General features: G+C 38.5%; 1 protein-coding gene across 1 annotated transcript in view; it reads right to left on the reverse strand.

Annotated features, from left to right (window-relative positions):
- The window catches only part of CCDC172 (coiled-coil domain containing 172), a 50,381-nt gene extending 34,715 nt beyond the window's left edge, over positions 1-15,666 (reverse strand). The window contains exons 1-3 of the mRNA XM_036734221.1: positions 15,576-15,666; positions 14,876-15,022; positions 14,445-14,530 (exon numbers count right to left, since the gene is read on the reverse strand). Of these exons, the coding sequence (XP_036590116.1) occupies positions 14,445-14,530; positions 14,876-14,954 (165 nt within the window). The 5' untranslated portion in view covers positions 14,955-15,022; positions 15,576-15,666. The remainder of the gene's footprint in view (positions 1-14,444; positions 14,531-14,875; positions 15,023-15,575) is intronic.
- Between the last annotated feature and the right edge of the window lie 5,855 nt (positions 15,667-21,521).

The following is a 21,521-nucleotide window of genomic DNA, read 5'->3' on the forward strand; positions in this document are numbered from 1 at the left end:
GGACCACACTAAAAGGCTAGCAGAAACCTGTGGGTGCTCAGAGAGGAGACTTGCCAAGGGCAGGAGAAATCAGAGAAAGCTCTGGGAACACCGGACCAAAGACAGACATAGGACTGAGGACGGCACCACGTCATCAGGAGATGGAGTTGTAAGCCAAGGATTGTGGCAGAGGGTAAGCCCCCAAACATTAGGGCAATAGGATAGCAGTAGGAGCATTTAAACTGCAGAGCTAAAGGGACCAAATTGAGACTGCCCACCCCTAGAGGAGGGGTATCCCAATCCAAGAACTAAGGTTGAATATATAAATGAAAACAAATGAGATGAAATAAAGGAAAATAATTGAGTAAATAAATATGAGCAAATAAATAAACATGGATAAAAATGAGAAAATAAATGAGTAAATAAATGAAAAAGCCAAATATAATTTTATAAAAAGAAATATTATGGGTTGAAGAAAGAAAGAATAACTGCAATGAATACAAATAGAGAGATAGAAAAGAATGGCCGGGCTACAGGACTGCAAGAGTGGCTAGAAGAAATGAAGCAAGAGATTTAAAAAATCAAACCTGGGCTCGTGGGGAAAAAATAGCTTAGCTCAGAGTGTGTAAACCTTAACTAAGTAGTAGAATCCCTGAAAAATAGAATATAGCAAACAGAATGCAATGATTTTATAAGAAAACATGAAATATTAGAACAAAGTCAAAAGGCTGAAAACTTAGTAGATTATGAAAGGCACTTAAACAACTGATGATTTAAAAATCATCATACTTGCCGAAAGCCATGATCAAACCAAAAACCTGGGTACCACATTTCAAGAAATCATAAAATAAAATTTCTCAAGTCTATTAGAACTAGCAGATGAAGGGAAAACAGGAATAAGATACTGGTTATCTCATAAAAAAATCCCAAATTTGAAATATCCAGTAATTTCATAGATAAAATCTAAAGCTTCCAGATAAAAGGAAAAATACTCTAAGCAGTTAGAAAAGTTCAAATACAAAGGAACCAGAGTGAGGATCACCCAAGTCAATGCTGAAATGGACAGTGAATTTTGGAATATCATATTCTAAAAAGAAAAAATAAGACCACCAAGAATAACCATCCCTAGAAAACTATAATGTTGATAGTATTTATCAGCATTTATGTAGAAACACCACTGTTGTATACAATCTTTATAACATAAACTGTAGAGACAAAAGAAATCTAAAAAGGTAAGTATTATACATTTGAACAAGCCAAAGGGACCGAATGATGAAGTGCTTACATACTAATGGTGAAAAGACAAGTGGTCCTATAGAATCAGACTGTTTCACAGAGGGAACAGAGAAAGAGACAGGTGTAGGCCCTGAAGCGGCTTCTATTCCATTTTGTAGATTTTAATAGAGGATAAAGGGAAGGGGACAAGGAAATACACTAGGGAAGAAATGATAAAGAAAGAGGAAGAATTTATTACTTTTTACTGTTGAAGTATACCACAAGAGCCTTATGGATATATGGAAGAGGAGATGGGGGCAACAAGTATCTGATGAATGTCATTCTTATCTGAACCAGGTATAGGAGGATTGAACACACACACACACACAGAGTTTGGTGTAGAACTACACCAAATTTAATAGGAAAACATTGAAGACAGAGAGGTGAAAGAGGTCTTTAAGAGCAACAGTAGCAGAGCAGCTAGGTGGCGCAGTGAGCAGAGCTCCAGCCCTGGAGTCAGGAAGACCTGAGTTCAAATTTGGCCTCAGACACTTGACACACTAGCTGTGTGACCTTGGGCAAGTCACTCAACCCCAATGCCCTGCCTTTTCCCCTCCAAAAAAAAAGAGAGGGACAGTAGAGTTGGAAAAGGAAGAATCATAAGCAAAGGAGGAAGAGATCATAAAAGGGAAGATTAAAAGATTAAAAATGAAGTATAAGAACCAGTGATTGGAGTCTATGCTAAATAGTGGAAGAGTGGCAGAGAAGTATGATAAGACCAATTTAATTGTGGATCGCTAGGGTTGATTTACAAATTAATTCTGTCAGAGATTCAAAGAATAATTAACTATTTCAACACTACATAAACTGTTTGCAAAAACTGGAAAAGAAATATCTTACTAAACTCTTTCTATTAGTTAAATATGATCCTGATATGTATATAAAGGACACAAAGCAGAGGGAAAACAAAGACTGATATCTAATGACTATCAGTTTATCAAATGTAACTGACTGAGGGTGGTTTACCTTTGGACAGAGCCTATGAAATGGCTAAGATCCAAGAATGGAATCCAAACCTCTTCATGAGTGATATCTGCATGAACACAGACACTAATATATCAACAAAGAAGTGTCAAACGCCTGGGACATTTGTGAAAATGGATGATGGAAATCCAGGATCAGGTTGTTGTCACCAGAAATTACTGAAGGGAGCCTGGATTTAGTAATTGATGTAGATTATATTTTTTTAAAAAAGGAGAAACTTAGGGCAGCACCTTCTGAATAACTAGGAAGACATGATTTGGCAGCTAGAATTATAAATTAAAAACTCTCTATCTTTCATAAACCGACAGAAAATAAATCCCCATTATACAAATACTGATTTTATAATATCCTGAAGAGCTCAGCCATCAAGTCATCACAGACCAAACTATTATCGACAATCACATAGACATAACATTGACCCATATAAACTTAAGAACATTTTGAATGTATGCATACCAAATATTCATAATCTCTAAACTCCATACAGCAAAAACATTCAAAACAGAAAAATCAAAATCATCTGGGAACAAGATCCCTGTTGTCCAGTCTGCTACTAAAGTTATATTAGGGATGTTTTCAGTGACTTACATCCCATACTTTTATTCAATTACAAAAAAAAAAAAATAATTCTATCTACCTGTTTAATAGACCATAGAACCATTAAAAATAAATAATAGCAGGATAGTGATAAAACCCACCAGGATTGTTTTTATATGAAACCCTTCGAAGAGGATGACAAGACCAAGATAATAATAACAACTGACATTTACTAAGAGCTCTAAAACTTGCAAAACATTTTACATACATTGTCCCATTTGTGCTTGGTGCTGTACAAAGTGCTTTGGGAGGATACAAGTGAAGTGGGAAATGAACCCTTCACACAAGGAGTTTAATATCTGGTTGCAAAGAAAGAACATGCTCCTTTAAAAAACACCAGAGGATTGTTACAAAGCTCTTATAGAGAACTGCCTTCACCATTGTTCAGTGGAGTTATGTCTGACTGTTCCACAAGTATTTCTGTAAGATTGTTATTATTGCTTAAAATATTCGTTGGATGGATGAATAGCACTCCCAGCTTAATCTCTCACATGTGGCAAGTTATAAATAGGTAGTTCTTTTTAAATGAATAGTCTTTGGGGGGAGGAAGTAAATTAAGCTTAACTTTTGTACTAAGCAGTTAGGCACCTTTTTAATAAAGAAGTGCATTTCAATCTCATCCAACAAACATATCTATGCGTTAGGCACTGAGAGTAAAAATAAAATAAAATAAAGCATTCCCTAGCCTCAAGGAGGTTACATTCTACTGGGACAAAACAACATGTATCCAGATGAGTATAAGAGTCAATACAAAGTGTTCTTGAGGTGGATCACTAACAGTTCAAAATGCTTCTCTTTTTCCTTCAAGGCTTAATTCAGAGGCTATTTTCTCCACGTAGCATCACCTGACCCTTTCCAGCCATCATGCTCAATGTATATTCTCCATCCTTAATTTTTCTTGGAGCACTTTATGACATGTCCCTTTCGCCTTAACAAGCCATCAATCCATCAACTATTACATCGTCCTTATATTATATGTATCTGTGTGTCAGTCTAGCCCTCCTCAAAGGAATGTAAATTCATTGAGCAGAGAGATAGTCATTTTTGTTTAAACTTTTGTGTCTTCATTGTCTGCCATAGGGCCTTGCATATCGTAAATTACTTAAACACTAGATGGACCAGGAGTGTCAATTGATGCCAAAATTTGCTTGGTTCATGAAGATGTTTTTATATACTGGTCGTCATATTAACAAATGTTTGCTGAAGTTGAATAAATCTCTTCTTGGTGGAATGTGTAAGGAAGATCTTTTTCTTCAGGGGTGCTTTGCAGCACTACTTGCTTCTTCCGGTTGACTGTCGCTCCTACCAGTCCCATCTTGTCTCCTAAAATTCTTTAGGAGTTTTCATAAGAGACTTCATTTGTTCAATCAACAGGGCTCTCTCCAAAGTTACTCACAATCTCTTAATTGTCAAATCTAATGGCCTTTTCTCAATCCTCATCCTTCCTGACTTCTCTGCAGCCTTTGACACCAGGAATCACCTTCTTTTTCTCCTTCACACTCTTTTTTTTCTAGGTTCTTGTGACACTGATCTCTCCTCTTTCTCCTCCTTCTCCTCCTACATATTTCACCACTTCTCTGTCTCCTTTGCTGTATCTTCATCCACAGCATGCCTGCTAACCCTTGGGGAATCCCCTAAGCTTCTGTGCTGGGGCATCTTTTTTTTCCCTCTATACTCTTTTGCTTGGTGATCTTATCTCTATGCAGATTCTCAGATCTGCTTAGTCCTAACCTCTCTCCCAACCTCTAGTCCTACATCTCTACCTGCTGATTTAGAACTGGTTATCTTGTAGATGTCTCAGCATGTCCAAAACGGAATTCATTCTCTTTTCCCCAAACCCTCCCCTCTTCCTAACTTCTCTATTGTATTAAGGGTACCATCATCTTTCCAGTTACCCTGGCTCACAGTCTGAGCATCATCTTTGACTCCTCAATTTCTCACCATTCATATCCAATCAGTCGTTGAATCAAGCCCTGTCATTTGTCTTTTGTAACATTTCTTATATGTAACCCCTTCTCTCCTCTGACACTGCCAACACCTTGATGAATCTGGAAAACCTTGTTCAAAAACCACTTCCACCAACCAAATTTCCCCAAACTCAGTTACCCTACATTGATCCTTCCCTTTATTCCCTGTCTCTCCAAGGTCTTTATGAAAGGCAACGCAAAACAGCAAACGTGTATTAACTATGTGCCAGGAACTCCCTGCCCTAAGAGTTTATATTCTAATAGGGTGAGAAAAAAAAAAACAATGGAGCTGAAGGTGCTGGAAGGGCAGGAAATAGGGAAGAAGTGGTGGGGAGATGGGAGGGATTTTTCAATGGGAAAAGGGGGTTGGCATGGCAGATGAATGTTGCAGGGTGAGGAGGCCAGCCTCAAGTGCTAAGGGAGGTTCCAGGGTGAGATTGTAGCAGAGGTCTTTATGAATATAGATTATTATTCATGTATTTTCTACACCAAAGTCCTCTTCCTCACCATGGGTGTAGGGATATCCCAAAGTTTTCAAAGGCAAAGACAGCAGAAGATAAGCTCTAACAGCTTCCAACAAACTGGAAAGGCTTCTAATGTAACCTAGCAATAGACTGTGTCTATAATATAAGGAACAGCTTAACTAAGTTTGGAGAAATTGATTACTAGTCTGGCCTCAGCACAATTAATTATTTGACCACAGTAACTCTCAACCACAGTCTACCAAGTCATAGAGGCGTTATGATCTGCCTTAATAAATAGAGAACCACACTAATTAAAATGCTTATCATCAAAGTATTAACATATCTTATACATATTCATGTGTGCTTTCTAACAGGCCTCTAGTATTCTGCTACCAGACTTTAAATGGTTTGTGGGAAGAGGCTATTTTCCACTTCATTTATTCTTCCTCAAGCACTTTATACAGGACCAGTCAGTCAGTCCATAGTAAACAAGAACCTTTTTTTGACAGCAATCAGGATTAAGTGACTTGCCCAGGGTCACTCGGCTAGTAAGTGTCTGAGGCCACATTTGAACTCAGGTCCTCCTGACTCCAAGGCCGGTGTTCTATCCACCTGGCTGTACCTTCAACGAGCGTTTATTAAGTGCTGGGGATATGAAGAAATGTGAAAAAACAGTCTCTGCTCTCAAGGAGCTCACAGTCTAATTTGGAAGAAAACATGTAAACAATTATGTACAAATAAGATATAGATATGTATATATGTGTATATACATGCATGCATGCATAGATGTGTGCATATCTATATATCTGTATCTATATAGACGTGTCTATATCTCTATATCTATGCCTATGTAGACAGACACACATGCACATACTAGAGATAATCTCAGAGGGAAGGCATTAAGATCTAAGAGGACTGGAAAGGTTTCTTGCAGAAGGCAGGACTTTAGCTGATATCTGAAGGAAGCCAGGGAAACCTAGAAACAGGGATGAGGAGCAAGAGAGTTCTAGGGATGATGATGGGGAATAATAAACAGTGATAATGCACAAATTAGATATGGAAAGTACAAGAATTAAAGTCCTACATAGCTGTCATTCGTTATGATCATCTTGTTCTCATCAGATATACAGCTTAAAGGGACTTCGGAGGACATCAAATATAAGGGAAGTTAAGTGACTTGCCCTAGGTCACACAGCTAGTTGGTATTCAGGGCAAGATTCGACCTCCGTTCTTCCTGACTCCAACGCCAGCACTATGACACCTCGAGTCCTGAGAGAAGTTCTTATACTATTACTCTCCTTGTATATTTAGTATTTTGGGGACAATTAAAGAGGTGGGTAAAGTAACTGCTTTTTCTAATCAAACAGAAGTACTTGAATATAATCTCATCTTCTGTAGACACCCTGAAAGTGCTCTCAGTTCAGTCACAGATAGGACAACAGGGATAAAATGCACCTCCTCTTCTTCCTACTCAATTTTGACCTCCTCTACTAAATCTCTATATTGTGAAAACTTTTCTTTCCACGGAGTTTGGAGATTATGATATTTGACACATGTCTCTTGATGGATCAATGGTATATCTGAGAGATTGCTGGTGACAATTTAGTCTATGAAGAAGTCTGATTCTAGTACCAACCAGCTGAGTTATCCAGGATTTTTTAATGGTTCTCCTGATATTTGTAGCATGGGGATCTATCATGTGTTGGTACATGAGAGATAGAAAGTTTCTGATGTATAATTCTAAATTCTAGGTTATATTTCCTTCAGATTCAATAGGTGCTAAATCTTTACGGCCTGCCATGATACATTATGTGGTTTCTCCCATTTCTTAGCATAATCACAAAATCTGTGGCTCTTAAGGATACTCTTCAATTTCTGTAGCAGTGACCTAGTCCTGAACTGCCATCATAAACTCCTCCATTTCCATAAACAAATCCATGCAAATCAATCATTTCTTTAACATTTTGCTGGCTGAGTTTATGTGGGTATTGCCCATGAAGGGATTAGACTCCATCCAGGGGTAAAACACTCAAAGTTCATTAGATGAATCCAAGGGAATGAGCCTGTTATCAAGTTTTTCAGTTGCCTAGTGAGGTAATTTAATATCTGCTAATTCCAAAAGTATTTCTACAAGATAATCATCATCATCATTATTATTATTCAAAATATTTGCTGAGTGGATAAAGTAGAATTCCCAGCTTAATCTCTTAAATTTGGCAAGTTGTGAAGATGTATTCCAATTTAAATGAACTTTCTTGGGTGGGGGGGAGGGTTAAGCTCAATTTTTGTTCTAAGTAGCTAATACCTTTTAATAAAAAAAAAAAGTATCTAGTGATTTTGATATTCAGATTCCTTAAGGCAATGACTATGTTATTCTTTCACAACAAGTTTAAAAAAACATAATTTAAAAACTGCATTTCAACATATCTCAATCAGAATTTGAGAGCTTGTTCCTTTCTCAGGATATATCTTCTTGCAGCTTTGGGCATGGTCCTAATTTGTTCTTTTCCATTCAAAAGAGGACTATGTGGATCTCAAGAGATTGGGGGAAAGGTGAAACTACCCTATTCAAATTATTCTTTCATTGCAAATATAATTTTTAAATTCATAAACTGCCTTAGACTTTCCTTCACTTACTCCCTCTTGTGAAAGAAAGTTATTTTCAGTGGTTTACAGAGATCAAAGTTCTATCAGGTTAACTACTAGGTACATGTATCAGACATTGAAAAGATATTGAATAAATTCAATCTGTGATTTCTCAATTTTTGTGTGCTAGCTTGTAAATACTACAAAATCCTTCCTCCATTATCAGGATCTTTAGGATATATTCTGGTAAGTTCTGGTGCAAATCAAGTTGTGTTCTTGTGTTTCTGTTTTTGCATTACTAAACCTAACCAGGCATACAGTATCTTTTCAATTCACAGAGTACCCACACTATATAATCTGTGGCTTTTGCAACCACATATTTTAAAGTAGTCATTGAGCCCTGAAAGGCAAATGCTATCATTCAAGTTCTAATTACATGCTACCTGGGTTTTACAGGACAGGGAAAAAAAATGAGTACTGTATTTCTAAAATGCATTTTTGACCGTAAGCAATCTCTAAAAAGGATGTCCAAAATATTTTCAAACTGTATCACTAGTACAATTATTTTTATAACTCATGTACTACTCTATTCAAATTATATTTTAGTTTTTTCTTAGGTGGTTTCTTTTTGATAGATTGGTCAATAAATACCAAATCAAGCAGTCAAGTAAATACATTTTCATTGATATTGGCAGGCATATAATTAACTCTGAGGATAAAAGAAAGAAAAATCAATTTGTGATTACTTTTCCAGTTCTTAACCATTAATCATTTATAATCAGAGTTGTTCTACTATGGGAATACACACAAATTTTTGTATATACGTGTGTGTATATGTATATGTGTATATATATATATATATATAAATACACACAAATTTATGTGTATATCTATATGTATGTGTATATATATATGTGTACATATGTGTATTTGTCTATGTATGCACTACACAGAGATATACATATGTTTACATACACCTATAGAAATACTTAGGAATGGAAACACAAAAATGCAAAAAAAAAACTCTTCCAGGAGTTAACATATAAATCCCTTTGCCTGCCATCTAGGACCCCGCACTAACCACCTTGCAGTTTCGTTGACTTTACTCCTGTAACTCCTCCTTCAGGCCAACATGGACGTCTCTGTCTCTGAAATATGCCTCGTTTTCTCCATCCTCTTTGTAATTGTGCTTAACCTCATGTTTCTTCTCCCTGGAATGTCCTCTCTCCCCTTCTTTCCCACTGAGTTTCTGCCCATCCTTTAAAGTACATCTAAAATGCTAACACCTTCAGAAAACCTTCCCTTATTCCTCTCTAGTTATAAACATTTCCCCCTTAGACCTAACACAAATACTTTATTTCACATCTTTCTAATGCACATATTCTGTGTTAGAGTTATCTAGAGGCAGCTAGATGGCATAATGTTTAGAGCACTGTACCCAGACTCAACAAGATACGAGTTTAAACTTGGCCTGAGACATTTAATAGCTGTGTGACCACCTTGGGCAAGTCATTTTACCTCTGTCTGATTCAGTTTCTTCAATTGGGAAACAGGTATAATAATAGCACCTACCTTCCAGGTTGTGGTTGTGGTTTGTCCTTCATTCTCAAAGAGGACCATCCCAGGGAGATGATGACATAACTTGCACTTGACTTTGATTTGAGTGAGGGAGGGCTGTGCAAGGACACCAGCCTCACTTTCTCCTCCAGAGCCATCTGGGTCCAGTGACCAAATATCCATCAGGACGACTGGAGATGGCCCAGGATGCAATGGGAAACCCTGGCCCTTTCAAGCTAAGGTCTTTTCAAGTACTCACTGAGTGAGGCAATGCCCATTCAGTGAATAGGCCTCTTTAAGAAGTGAGTTAAAGGATGGCCCCTTTAATAAAAAAAAATCAACCTGGGAGGGGAAGACCCTCAGGATTGCTGGCCAAAAAAGAAACAGTTACTATTTACATTCACTGAGAGCCTGGAGGGCCCCCAAAAATAACTATTAAGTAGTGCTTGTGCAGGGCAGGGACCTATTGTTGTCCAATCTATGAGCTCCAGAGTGATTTGGGTTTAAGGCTTGGTCTCTAAAAAGGAAATCTAGCCAGTGAAGCCTGTGTAGTGGTGAATGTCAAATGAAATATTTGTAGAGTATTTACCATAGTGCCTGGTACACAGAAGCCACCTAATAAATGCATGTTTCCTTCTTTCTATCCTGTCATATCTATTCTTGGAAGGCAGGAATACTCTCTTATCTGAATTTTGTTTCTCCCCAAGCACACTGTAAGATCATAAAAAAAATTGATTTAGAGCTAGAAGCAGCAGCGTTGGAAATCATTTGGTCCAATGCCCCCTTTTTATATATAAGGAAACAGAGTCCTAGAAAGTCTAAGTACTTGCCCAAAGCCACACAGGTAGTAATTAGCAGAGCTAGCATTTAAACAGTTCTCTGAATGCAAATCTAGAATTCTTTCCATTTTAAGCTCTTAAAAATGTTTCCTAAACTGAATTACTATCAAACCTTTGGGGATGTATATTCATTTAAACTTTATCAAACTATAAATTTTACTAAATTATTTCAATAGCAAGTTATCAATATCTAAATATAACTTTGAGACTTGTAAATTAATTTCACGAGCAGGCTACAACTGTATTTACCTAATAAATAATATTACGTGCAACTAATCTGTGTTGATTAAGAAGTAATTCACATTTATAATTTATATTAGTTAGTAATTTCAGTAAGTATTTCTTAACACTTGTAGGAATATTCTCTGATCTTCATCATTTAATACTTTAAATCAGAAACATTTTGTGTGTATATGTGTATGAATCAGCATTTATACTTGTATTTTCAGCCAAATCATTCCAGTTTTGTAGAGTTGTAACCAAAAAATTGGTAGAATCCAATCAATATGTGATCATTTTAAATGCTTATGATGTGCTAGATATTGTGCTGGACTCAGATTACAAAGACAAAAATTAACAATCTATGTATGCCCTCAAGGAGCTCACAATTTATTGGAGAAGACTACATATATTCCTAAACACACATACACATTGATATATATATATAGATAGATAGATAGATAGATAGATAGATAGATATAGATATAGATATACACATATATATGTATGTGTGTATGTATATGTATATATGTATGTATGTATACATATATAAAATACATGCTAGTATATATTATATTTTAATATATAAATAACATCTACCTATAATATGTATGTTTGTAATATGCAACACCCCCCTGAGGGTTCATTTGCTCAACTCACTTTGCCAGTGGGAAGAGGTGTTGTTATTACTACTCCCAGGGTTCTAAGATTAACCCTGTACATGGCTATCTTCCCAAACACTAGCTCACAAGCCCCATCAGTGTGCTTCCCCTGACACATTTCTTTAGGTAAAGCATTTATTCAATGGCATAGCGTAATGGCAAGCAAGGTGGGACTTTTTGTTTTGCTCTTCTTTTCTTTTGGAGTTCTAGTTCTCAGCACTAAGGTAATCAAGTGCCTTTGATGGAGCCTTGCCTTTGTTTCAATCAAGAGTCTTTTATTGAATCAAGAGTCTTGGATGACCTGTTTAAGTCGCAAGAAAGCCTAAGTCACATGAGTTTGAGTCACATGGTTGTGACGCCCTCTAACCCTGAAGAAGAGTATATATATGCTCTGACGTTAGCATTTTGCTTTGGGGCTTACTCATTTGAAGAGCTTTGGTGTGATTTGGTCAGACGACACTCTGGGTAGCTGTTAAGGAGCCCCTGCTTTGAAAATCCAGACGTTGGTGCTTCTCTCTGTGGTAACTATGTATGTATGTATTGCTACGGACAGACAGGAGCTCTCTCTGATTTGTGTTATTTGCTCTGTTTACATAATTTCTGCTTGTAATTTCCGTCTGTGTTTTCTCTGAAGTTCAGGGTACTGACTTTTTACCCTGAACTAATTGAATGATATATGTATGTTTAATTAAAGTGAGATTGTAAACCCCTTAAAGTTGCTTTCCTTAGAAAAGCAGATCAAAGAACTTGTGCTAGCAGCCCTCCTGTGTACTATTCTTATTGGTCTTACACACCCACAGTAGCTGCAAGTAACAGTATTGTTACACATAGCAAGAAAAGTAGTTCCAAAGCATTTTTGGTCAAAATTAGGGGCACACTGCCCCACAAATACACCCACAGTGCAGGATGAGAGAATAAGGGGAGAGTGAGCATGGGCTTAAAGTACAGTGGCACACACATGGCCAATGCAGCTTATAATTCTGAAATGATAGGGCCTCAGTGTCCAAGATGTTCTGTCTCTGGACAAGTCTCATGATATTTATTCATTATGAATTTACTCCATCATTCTTCAGGGCTAGCAGGATACCTCCACTGGACCAATAGCTCAGCTCATAGGGTGCTAGACTGGGCAGAGCAGGTCATTTGATTGCCGTATTGTCTCCTCACCAGGAACCATTGCTGCTGGACTGGGCCAGGCAATACCAGCTAGTGGCTACCTAATAGAAGGCTGAGCCTAATATGTTAATCAGCCACTGGGCTCTTCTCAAGACACAGCCTCTGTATTAGATGGATCAGTCTGCTGGTTGGGATTGCTCTTTAATGGGCAGCTGTAGTATTTTTCCACCTTCAATTATTAGACTGACTGTGAGCTCCTATGCTCTATTTTAGTCAGAGCAATAACCTTTGGCTTAGGATCAAAGTTGTGCTAAAGCTTCTTTCCTCTAATTCTGACACAGGCTCAGCCCTGAGGTGATTTGACACCTCCTGGTAGTAAATAATAAAAGGATTGCCTCTCTTTCAACAAATTCTAGCTGACTCAAAAGTCCCGTCCCTCTCTAAGCCACTCCATGTTGTACTATGGTGATTAGTTTCAATTTAGTCATTTTTACATCCCATTCTCCTTTGGGAATCGTATAGTACTGAGTGATATAGACAAATATATAAATAAAGTCTAGGGACTGACGTCAAATTTGTCTTCCTGTCCTCTTTATAAATAATTGAGGTATTTGAGACTCTTAGGGCAATGTCTATTTTACATCTGTAGGCTCTCCCCTGGGGGCAGCTAGGTGGTACAGTGGATAGAGTGCTAGGAAGTCAGGAAGACCCATCTTCCTGAGTTCAAATCCTACTACTTATTTACACACAGCTACTTACTAACTATGTACCCTAGGCAAGTCACTTAACCCTGCTTGCATCAGTTCCTCATCTGTAAAATGAGCTGGGGGAAGAAATGATAAACCATTCACGTATCTTTGCCAAGAAAACCCTAAATAGAGTCAAAAAAAGTTGGACACAACTGAAATACTTGAACAGCCCCCTCCTGCTTGAATTATTGCCAGAGTCTAAGTGAACTTCCTTAATCCATCTTTCCAAAACACTTTTCTCATACCAACACTCCTTGCTTTAAAAATGTGAATGGCTTCCTGTTACCATTTTCCTGCCTAGGAATGACTTTCTTCACTAAGGCCTAGATCAAGTCACTCTTTCTTCATGAAGATGCCCCTGATCACTCAGACCTATAGAAATCTCCCTCCTCACATCCAATTAAGATAACTTTACAAAATAAAAACAAAGATGTTCTTTGGTTTTCCATCAGTGCCAAAAATGTGGCACCTTAAGTTTTACTCTACCAAGGCTAGAATCTGTTAAGGCTAAGAATTGTTTTCAGATGGAAACGTGAATAAAATATATTGAGTTTTAAGAGAATTACAAACCAATATGAATGTTTAAAATATTTAGTTTTACAAAAAATCAACTACCTCTCAAATTGTTATAAATGAAGATGTTTGCATTATGCCACTAAAAAAATAAGTTTTATTGATGCCTTTTTTCTATCATAGTCATAAGTGGTACTAATTATTTTGTGGATTTTTTTAACTTTCCTCAATCAACAAGTATTTATTTTCTCTCCCTTCTATCTCTTCCTCACTGAAAAAAATGCAAACATATAATTGGTTATTATAATCGTTCACAAATTCTTCAGATTTTAAACATCAGGAAAAAATAGCATTTGTATTTATTTCCTTCTATGTCACATCTCCTTTCTGTAACTCAGTTTCCTTATCTGTAAAGTGGGTAGCTTGGCCTATATAATTTTTAAAACCCCCTCTGGCTCTAGAAATTCTATGAATTCTATTTATATAAACTTTTATTTTGTACAAAGATAGTGATATGTGGAGTAACATTTTTTAAATTCAGTCAGGAGAGAGCTGGGTTTAGGTCTTACCGATTTTACTTATTAGCTATGTGACCATGGTTAAATCATTTAATTTCTGTGGGCCTCAGTTGAGGATAATAATACCTGCATTACCTACCTTACAAAGTTGTCCTGAGGGTCAAAGAGCTGCTGAGTACTTTGCAAACTTTAATACCTTAATCATTTCAGCTTTCCTTGTGTGAACTGATTCCTCTTAATTTTACTAATCCCCTATACTTGGGAGCCAAGGTTTTTCTGGAAATGGATCACTAAATATCCCCAAGCAAAATGACACTAAATTGTTCTTCCTATCTGAACAGTATTAGGCTAATATTTAAAAACCACACATGACACATCACTGCAAATCAGACTTTCAAAAATGAGAATTGGATGATTACCTTGGATTCTGACTTCATCTTCTCTTCTTTTAATTCTTCGGTTGCTTTATGAATTTTTTCACGACATCTGCTTATTTCCACTCGCACTGGAATACAGAGTAAAATCTTTAAACACAACAATCCTTTATAAAACATACTTTTCAATAGCATTGGGTGAGAAACCTTTAGATATAGTCCCACCTCAATAATTTTGCAGTAAATGAGCTTCCTGACTCAGTCTGACCTGGCACTCCAAAATTTTAATTCTGGTTTAAGTCAAACACTGGGGGAGGGGCAGGAGAGGGGGAGGGGGAAAGCTTTCTGAATCAGTCTGACCAGGCCCTCCAAAATTTTAATTCTAGTTTAAGTCAAACACTATTGGGGGTGGGGCGGGGAGGACATAAAAGAAAATATATAAAGTCATATGCAAAAATGACAGAAATGCACTTGACCTTCACGCCTCAAACGACGACTCTCTTCTGCCTGATGTTCAGTAAATAGGATGTGCTGGAATAAAGAGTCTAAGCTCATTTTAGATGCAATCTCTGATGAGTCCTTTTTTTTTTTCCTCTTAAGTACTTTCTGAGACTGAAGATCCTGGATTTCACAACAGAGGACAATTACGGGTTTGACACTGCTTCCCAATCCACTCCCTTCTCCTTCCCCTCCCCTGTTTTCCCCATCACCCTAGACAGGAGGGCAACTCTGGGACTCAGTTTCCTCATTTGTACAATGTGAGGGGAGTTAGACCGGAAGACCTCTGAGTTCCCTCACAGCCCTAAATGGATGACATTTGACGCTGGTGAGAACAGGTAAGGACTGTGCTCAGAGGATATCCCACAACGGCTTTGGGGAAGGCCCTTGCTGGAGCCTCTCCCCTCCCCCACCCATGAGGGAGGGTTCAGAAAGAGGAAGATGTCTTTGATTTTTTTTTTAACATCCTTTCCAAGAGAAATGACTTTCCATCCTGTGAAATGGAGGGAAGGAAGGAGGCACACCTCACCATCTCCTCGGTGGTGTCCCCACGTTGGCCCCAAAGCTCCCAATCCTCCCACCCCGCCCCCATCAGCACCGCCCCCCCCCGCCCCGCCCTGCTCCCGCCCTCCCCCTCCCCCTGCTTATGAGGTGGGAATCTCCCCCTTTTTCCCTCTGTGTCTCTCTACTGCATTAAGCCGAAGTTTCTAGAAGGCTCTGTGAGCACTTCCTGGTTACAAAACACAGCCCCGAATTTCCTCATCTACATAAGCCCCTGGATTTAGGAGTCCCCACCTCAGGGATTCCGCCAAAGACACAGCCCCAGCCTGGGACAGGCCGCCCGCAAGGGAATTCCAAGGCCCTCCTGGAAGGGCAAGCAGAAAACACTGGGCCCTGTGGCCACTGGCACTGTGTTTATTTGAACTCTTTCATTTCAATCCGACCTGACAAATATTTACCAGGTGTATAGTATTTGCAAGACGTACGGACTAGGTTCTGGAATATGAAGATAATATAAAACACAAGGCCTGCTTTTGTGGAACTTAAAATCTTATTGGAAAGGTGGGGGTGGGAGTGGGGGTGGGGGGTGGGGAAGAAATACTTTTTGTTTACACTTCAGTTAAGCCTTTGGTTGCCCTTGGGTACAACCCATTGAGTTAGACTTGACCTCTGAGGTTCCGTGGAACACAAAAGGTTATCTGGTGCCTTGTATGTGAGTTTCTAAGGCAAAAGTATCCAGGAACATCTTAGAAAAACTGAAGGGCAAAAGGCCAGTGATTCTAAATATAACCTTTGGCAAAGACTAAATTGTGTACTTTGAATATGGCAAAGCTAATTTAATTCATGGGGTCTGATATACCCTGCCTTAATCATTCCGTTGTAATCAGGCCATACTTTTTTTTGCATGTGCTTTAAAATTAATAATTGCCTTTTGTAATCAAGCTTCAGTGATATTCACACTTAAATGTCCGTGCAGTATATATCAGGGACCAAATTGGTTAGCTAATTACAGCTTAAACATGAAAGGTACCTTTGGCACAGATGTGCTTTTCCCCCCCTTAATTAAAAAACATTTCTCTGCTTTTGTTGCCGGAAAAAAAGAATGTATCTTAAATGTTTGGCTTCATCTCCAGCTGTCAAAATGACAAAAGGCATGCTTTTCAAAAAACAACAGAAAACCCCACTACTACCACAAAACAAACAAATGAACAAATAAAAACCTGGACTAATAAGGGTTTATCTGTCTTAAAGTAAAGAAGAAAAGGAAAGCATAAATTCCCATTTATAGTGGGCATCACAAGCACATTACCATTTAACTGAGGGCTAGGAAAATATAATCAATTCTAAATTTTAACCCAATCCAAACCAGCTTTCACTACAATTCCTATTTCAGCTACTTGAGTTTGCGTGTGGACGTATGTATGTAGACTATTTATTTACATTCTAAATCTGTATAATTATATAAAGATATATGTGCATAAACAGTATATGTAACTGTGTATCTATTTTATATATATGCACATACATATATATGCTTATAACTTAGTTATCCAGAAATGTCTATTAATAAAACAAAAGCTAAAAGTATAGGATACAGCATAGATTTAGAGCAGAAGTCAGCCTTAGAGGTCATTTCCTTACTTTACAGAAGAAGAAACTGAGGCCAGGCAGCAAGAGATAGAACTGAAATAGTGGAGTCATTTTCTTTAAGCGCTTGCTTGAGGAGCTTAGATCTCTGCTACTACTGTTATCTAAAGGTCTCATCCAGATTGAAAAAAGATTCAGTCTCTTTGTGGTGCTATTTTCCAGGGACTTGCAAGGATAGTATTAGATGGCAGTGGATAGAGTGCTCAACCTGGAGTCAGGAAGACCTGAGTTCAACTCCAACCTCAGACACTTACTAGCTGGGCAAGTAACGTAACCTCTGTCTGCCTCAGTTTCTTTATCTATAAAATGGGTCTGATAATAGTACCCACCTCCAAGGATTGTTACTAGCTTTAAAGTGAGAAGATATTTACAAAGCAAAGTATTCTGTAAATGCTATCTATTTTTGTTACTCTTTTCTAAAGGAAGCAAGTATTCAAAAGTGTGCTCCTATTTAACATTCCTGCCTTATTGATCCAACACAAAATAGTAGTTGTTAATTATGCTTGTTTCTATGTTGGAACATGGCTGAATAAAATTCTGGAGCCCTTTGGGAATCCTAGACCTCACACAACCATGTATTATGAGGCAGACTGTGGTAGGAGAGAATGCCACTGGGAATGTAGAAAGAAAGATGAAGCAAATTTTTTTTTCTTCATTTCTCCTCATTCTTCATTTCATGCATTCTTCTTCAGCATCCTTTTGACAACTCTAGCATTTTTTTATTTCAAATTGGAGTGCTGCCTCTTAGTGGCACCTGCCACCACTGAAACTATAAACTGTATGGTTGCTTTTTCTCCAAGAACAAAGTATGACATTTGCACCCACACCAATAGTTTATGAATTTCATATTACACACCTAAAAAGTAATAGCAAAAAAAGAAAATCTGAAAAGGAAGACATAAAAATTTGGAGAAAAAAAATTAGGTGTTTCTGAACAGTTTAGACTGTGAAACAATTTTTTGTGGGTTTTCCTATTTAAAGTGGCTCAAAGTCACTCTAAAGGAATTGAGGAAAGTAGGAATTAAGAATAAAGTGTTCAAGGTGGAGTACAAAAACTTCGCTGTGGCTCTACCTAACCTTTTTGGGTTTTGCCTTCCCTGACCCATTTTGCTTGGCAGAATTCTTGGGATTGTGAGAGAGGGAGGGGACTGACAAAAGGCACAAGGTGTCAGACCCACAGAACCCTCCACGACTTTTTACAATTCAGTGACTTCCTTTCCTTCCCCCTCAACTCCCTTAAGTTTGAGGAAAAATCCATGTCAATAATGAGGAAATTACTAAAGATATAGGAGACTTTCTAACTTTAGGTCAGATAGAGACTTGAGACAGGGATTTTGATCCTGCTAGGAAGAGAAAATGAGTTCAAAAGATAGGTCTGCAGGTTATAATTGACTGTCTTGTGGTCCATATTCCAAAAGAGATTAACCTCTGGGGCTAAGTTTGGGAATTATAGACTTTTCTCCTTAAGGAAAGAATGCTACACAAAGCTGAAAGTCTTATGCGATGCGCGTAAGTAAAAGCCTGCCTTTCTTACCAGAAGAGCTTAAGCTTAACCCTCTCAGTTATAAGCAAAAGGAGAGAGAAAGAGAGAAGAGGGAAGAGGAGAGGAGAGAAAAGAAAGGGAAGGGGAGGTGAAGGGAAAGGAAAGGAGAGGAAGGGAGAAAGAAACAAAGGAGAGAGAAGAAAGAGGGTAAAGGAGAGAGACAAAGAGAGGGGGGAGGGAGGAAGAGAGAGGGAGAGAGAGAGAGAGTGAGTTCAGGAGGACACAACATAGTGTTGGGCAGGGAACAAGCACAAGAGAATAGTTTAGTGACATCACCAGAAGATAATAACAGTCCTGCAGTGTTGGAGGTGTATCCTTCTTCTATATGTGCGTAGCTACAAGGATTCCCTGTATGTGCTCCTCCATCCATTTGCTCTGACCATATAGGTTCCTTATGTCCACCCTTCCCATTGATGGTGTTCATATTTGTGGAAGAGGCTTTTGTATTAGTGGGAATGTAATGTTGCTACTTTTCCTACTAGGGCATTTCATCAAATGCCTTTGCATTGTATTCTCTGGCTGATTAGTAAAAGTGGACCCTAAGAGAATACCAAAAGGTTAGCTTTTTTGGGGGCGTGGGGAGGTTGGGGCACAGTTTGCAGGCCACTTATAAATGTGGAAGCCCTGAGTGCTACATGGTTGTTCCATGGGGATCTGTTCTTGGCCCTTTTCTACTTCTACATTTTCTGCCTCTTACATTCCTTCAGCTTCCACTATCACCTCCATATGGACCACTCCAAATCCATATGTAGTACCTGAGCACACCCCCTACACATATACCTCAGAAGACAGGTCCTCCAGGGGCTGGCTAGCCTTGATGGAAGGCACTCTCTGGGTCCAGGCCCTATAACTATAATTTAAGATCCCCCACTGATGTGTTTTCCCTTGAATAGTCAGCCAAAGGAGATCATTAGTTCAAAGCAAAGTCATTTAATGAAATAGCATAGAAGGAAAAATAGTGGCAAAATATTTCATAGCATCTAAACATTTCTCCCCAAAACCTGGGATATATTTTCCCACAAGTACATACAGACTCAGTGGGAAGAGAAGAGCCTCCTCCTTTTGAAGAGGTGAAAGGTGGAGAGGTGCTCGATACCCCGCAATATTGATACACCGGGTCCTGCCGAAAAAATTCGACTCAAGCCTTCTTAGCCAAAGAAAAAGACAAAGTTTATTAGGGACCAGCTACACTGGCCAGATCCTCCAGCAGCCCCGCCATAGGCTAGACTCCTAAAGAATCTGAGTGCCTTGTGAAGGCCGGATGGGATTTAAATACATAAAAGATTGTGGGAAAGATTGAGGGGTTGTCTGGGGTGACTGGTGGGGGGCTTTTGGGATGGTCCTGAGGGGAAGTCTAAGGAAGATAAGGTGGAGCCAGAGTCCAGGATCCAAGAGAATGAGATCAAGGGCAGGAAGTTCCTGAAGGAATATCAAGGTTGGGAAGTAACTGAAGGCATTCATGTCTAAAGTAACAATAGAGGGAGAGATTTGGGCCTAATAAGAATGCGAGGCTGTAGCCTCAGGCTAAAACCGAATCAAGCAGGGAAGAGTCAAGGAGAACACCTAAAGAAAAATGGGCTTTTGGGGGGGGGGTTAGGAAGAAAAGGTCTCTGGGCCTGTACCCCATCACTTTGAAACACATTTAGAGAAGTATACATACAGGGAACACCTTTGGCCAAGGAATTCCCACACAGAAGCCTGTGTATGAGGAACATAGACCTAGAGAATGCATGTGACCAAGGAACACAGTGTGGAGGAAGAATTCACAGTTCTGATGCTGCAGGGCTACTCACATCTCCTAGTGATTTCATAATTTGGTTCCTACTGATGCTGATCTCCTAGTCTGCTGGATGGGCCTGCTTTCCTTTGTTTACAAGTCTGTAGGACACTACTCTGGTGGACTTGTCTCTTTAAATGCTACTTGACTCTAGTCTCTACCATCTGCTAAGCTTTCTTAGCTAAAACCCTTGCCCCTGGACAAGCAGAAGCCTCCTCCATTTCGTTCCCTCAGAATCTAGGTTTCTTCCCAGGCCTTTCATTCCCCTAATAGGAAATCCTCAGCCCTGAGTACCAAAGGGTAGAGCCATCCAAGCTAGCTAAAGCACCTAGGCTGTCTTTTCTTTTGACTTCTCTTGTTCGTGAGGGCCTCTTCACAAATTTAATCTTTGAAGGCTAAAGTATAAACTAAGTATAGTTATTTTCTAATAACTACCAAAATAATCGGGGAACTTACAGTTTCTTGATTTTTCAGTTCCAGGTCTCTTCGTTTGTCCATGACACATACTCACCACCATTCCTGGTCCCTTTACCCGCAAATATGGCCACTCAAAGTCTTAAATGGGCTTTGCCTGACACACGTAAGACATATCTTCAGTCCCAACCTTTCTGCTTAGCTCTAAATTCCAGACCTACAGTTCAAATTACTGCTCAGATATCTCCTCCTTCACCCTCCACCAGCATCTTAAACTCATTATGTCTGAATCAAAATTGAGCATCTTTCCCCAAAACCTTCTCTTCCCCACTTGCCTATTTTTAATAATAGTACCACCATCCTGTCACCCAAACTTGAATGTTTAGGATCATTTTTTTTAACTTCTGCCTCTCGAAAGATTCATTTAAAAATAATAGCCACAAAGTCCTTCCCCTTTCTGATCTTTCAACTCATTTTCTCATGTTTCATTTATATTTCTCAACAATGAAAGTGCACAGTGCCTGAGTGTTTGCAGCAAAAGATAAATTTAAATCTTTTTTTAGTTCAAAATTTGAAAGTCTTAAAACTAAACAATTACCATTGATTTTTATTAGGAAAAAAAACTTTTTTTAAGAAAAATTTAAAACAGCCTTGAAATTAAGCTCAATAACTTTGACAAGACACCTAAATTATTTGTGTTCATGCCCTCAAAAAGAATATAGGTAGTAAAATAAATGAATTT

Source organism: Trichosurus vulpecula, chromosome 8, assembly GCF_011100635.1.
Source record: "Trichosurus vulpecula isolate mTriVul1 chromosome 8, mTriVul1.pri, whole genome shotgun sequence".
Lineage (NCBI taxonomy): Eukaryota > Metazoa > Chordata > Mammalia > Diprotodontia > Phalangeridae > Trichosurus > Trichosurus vulpecula.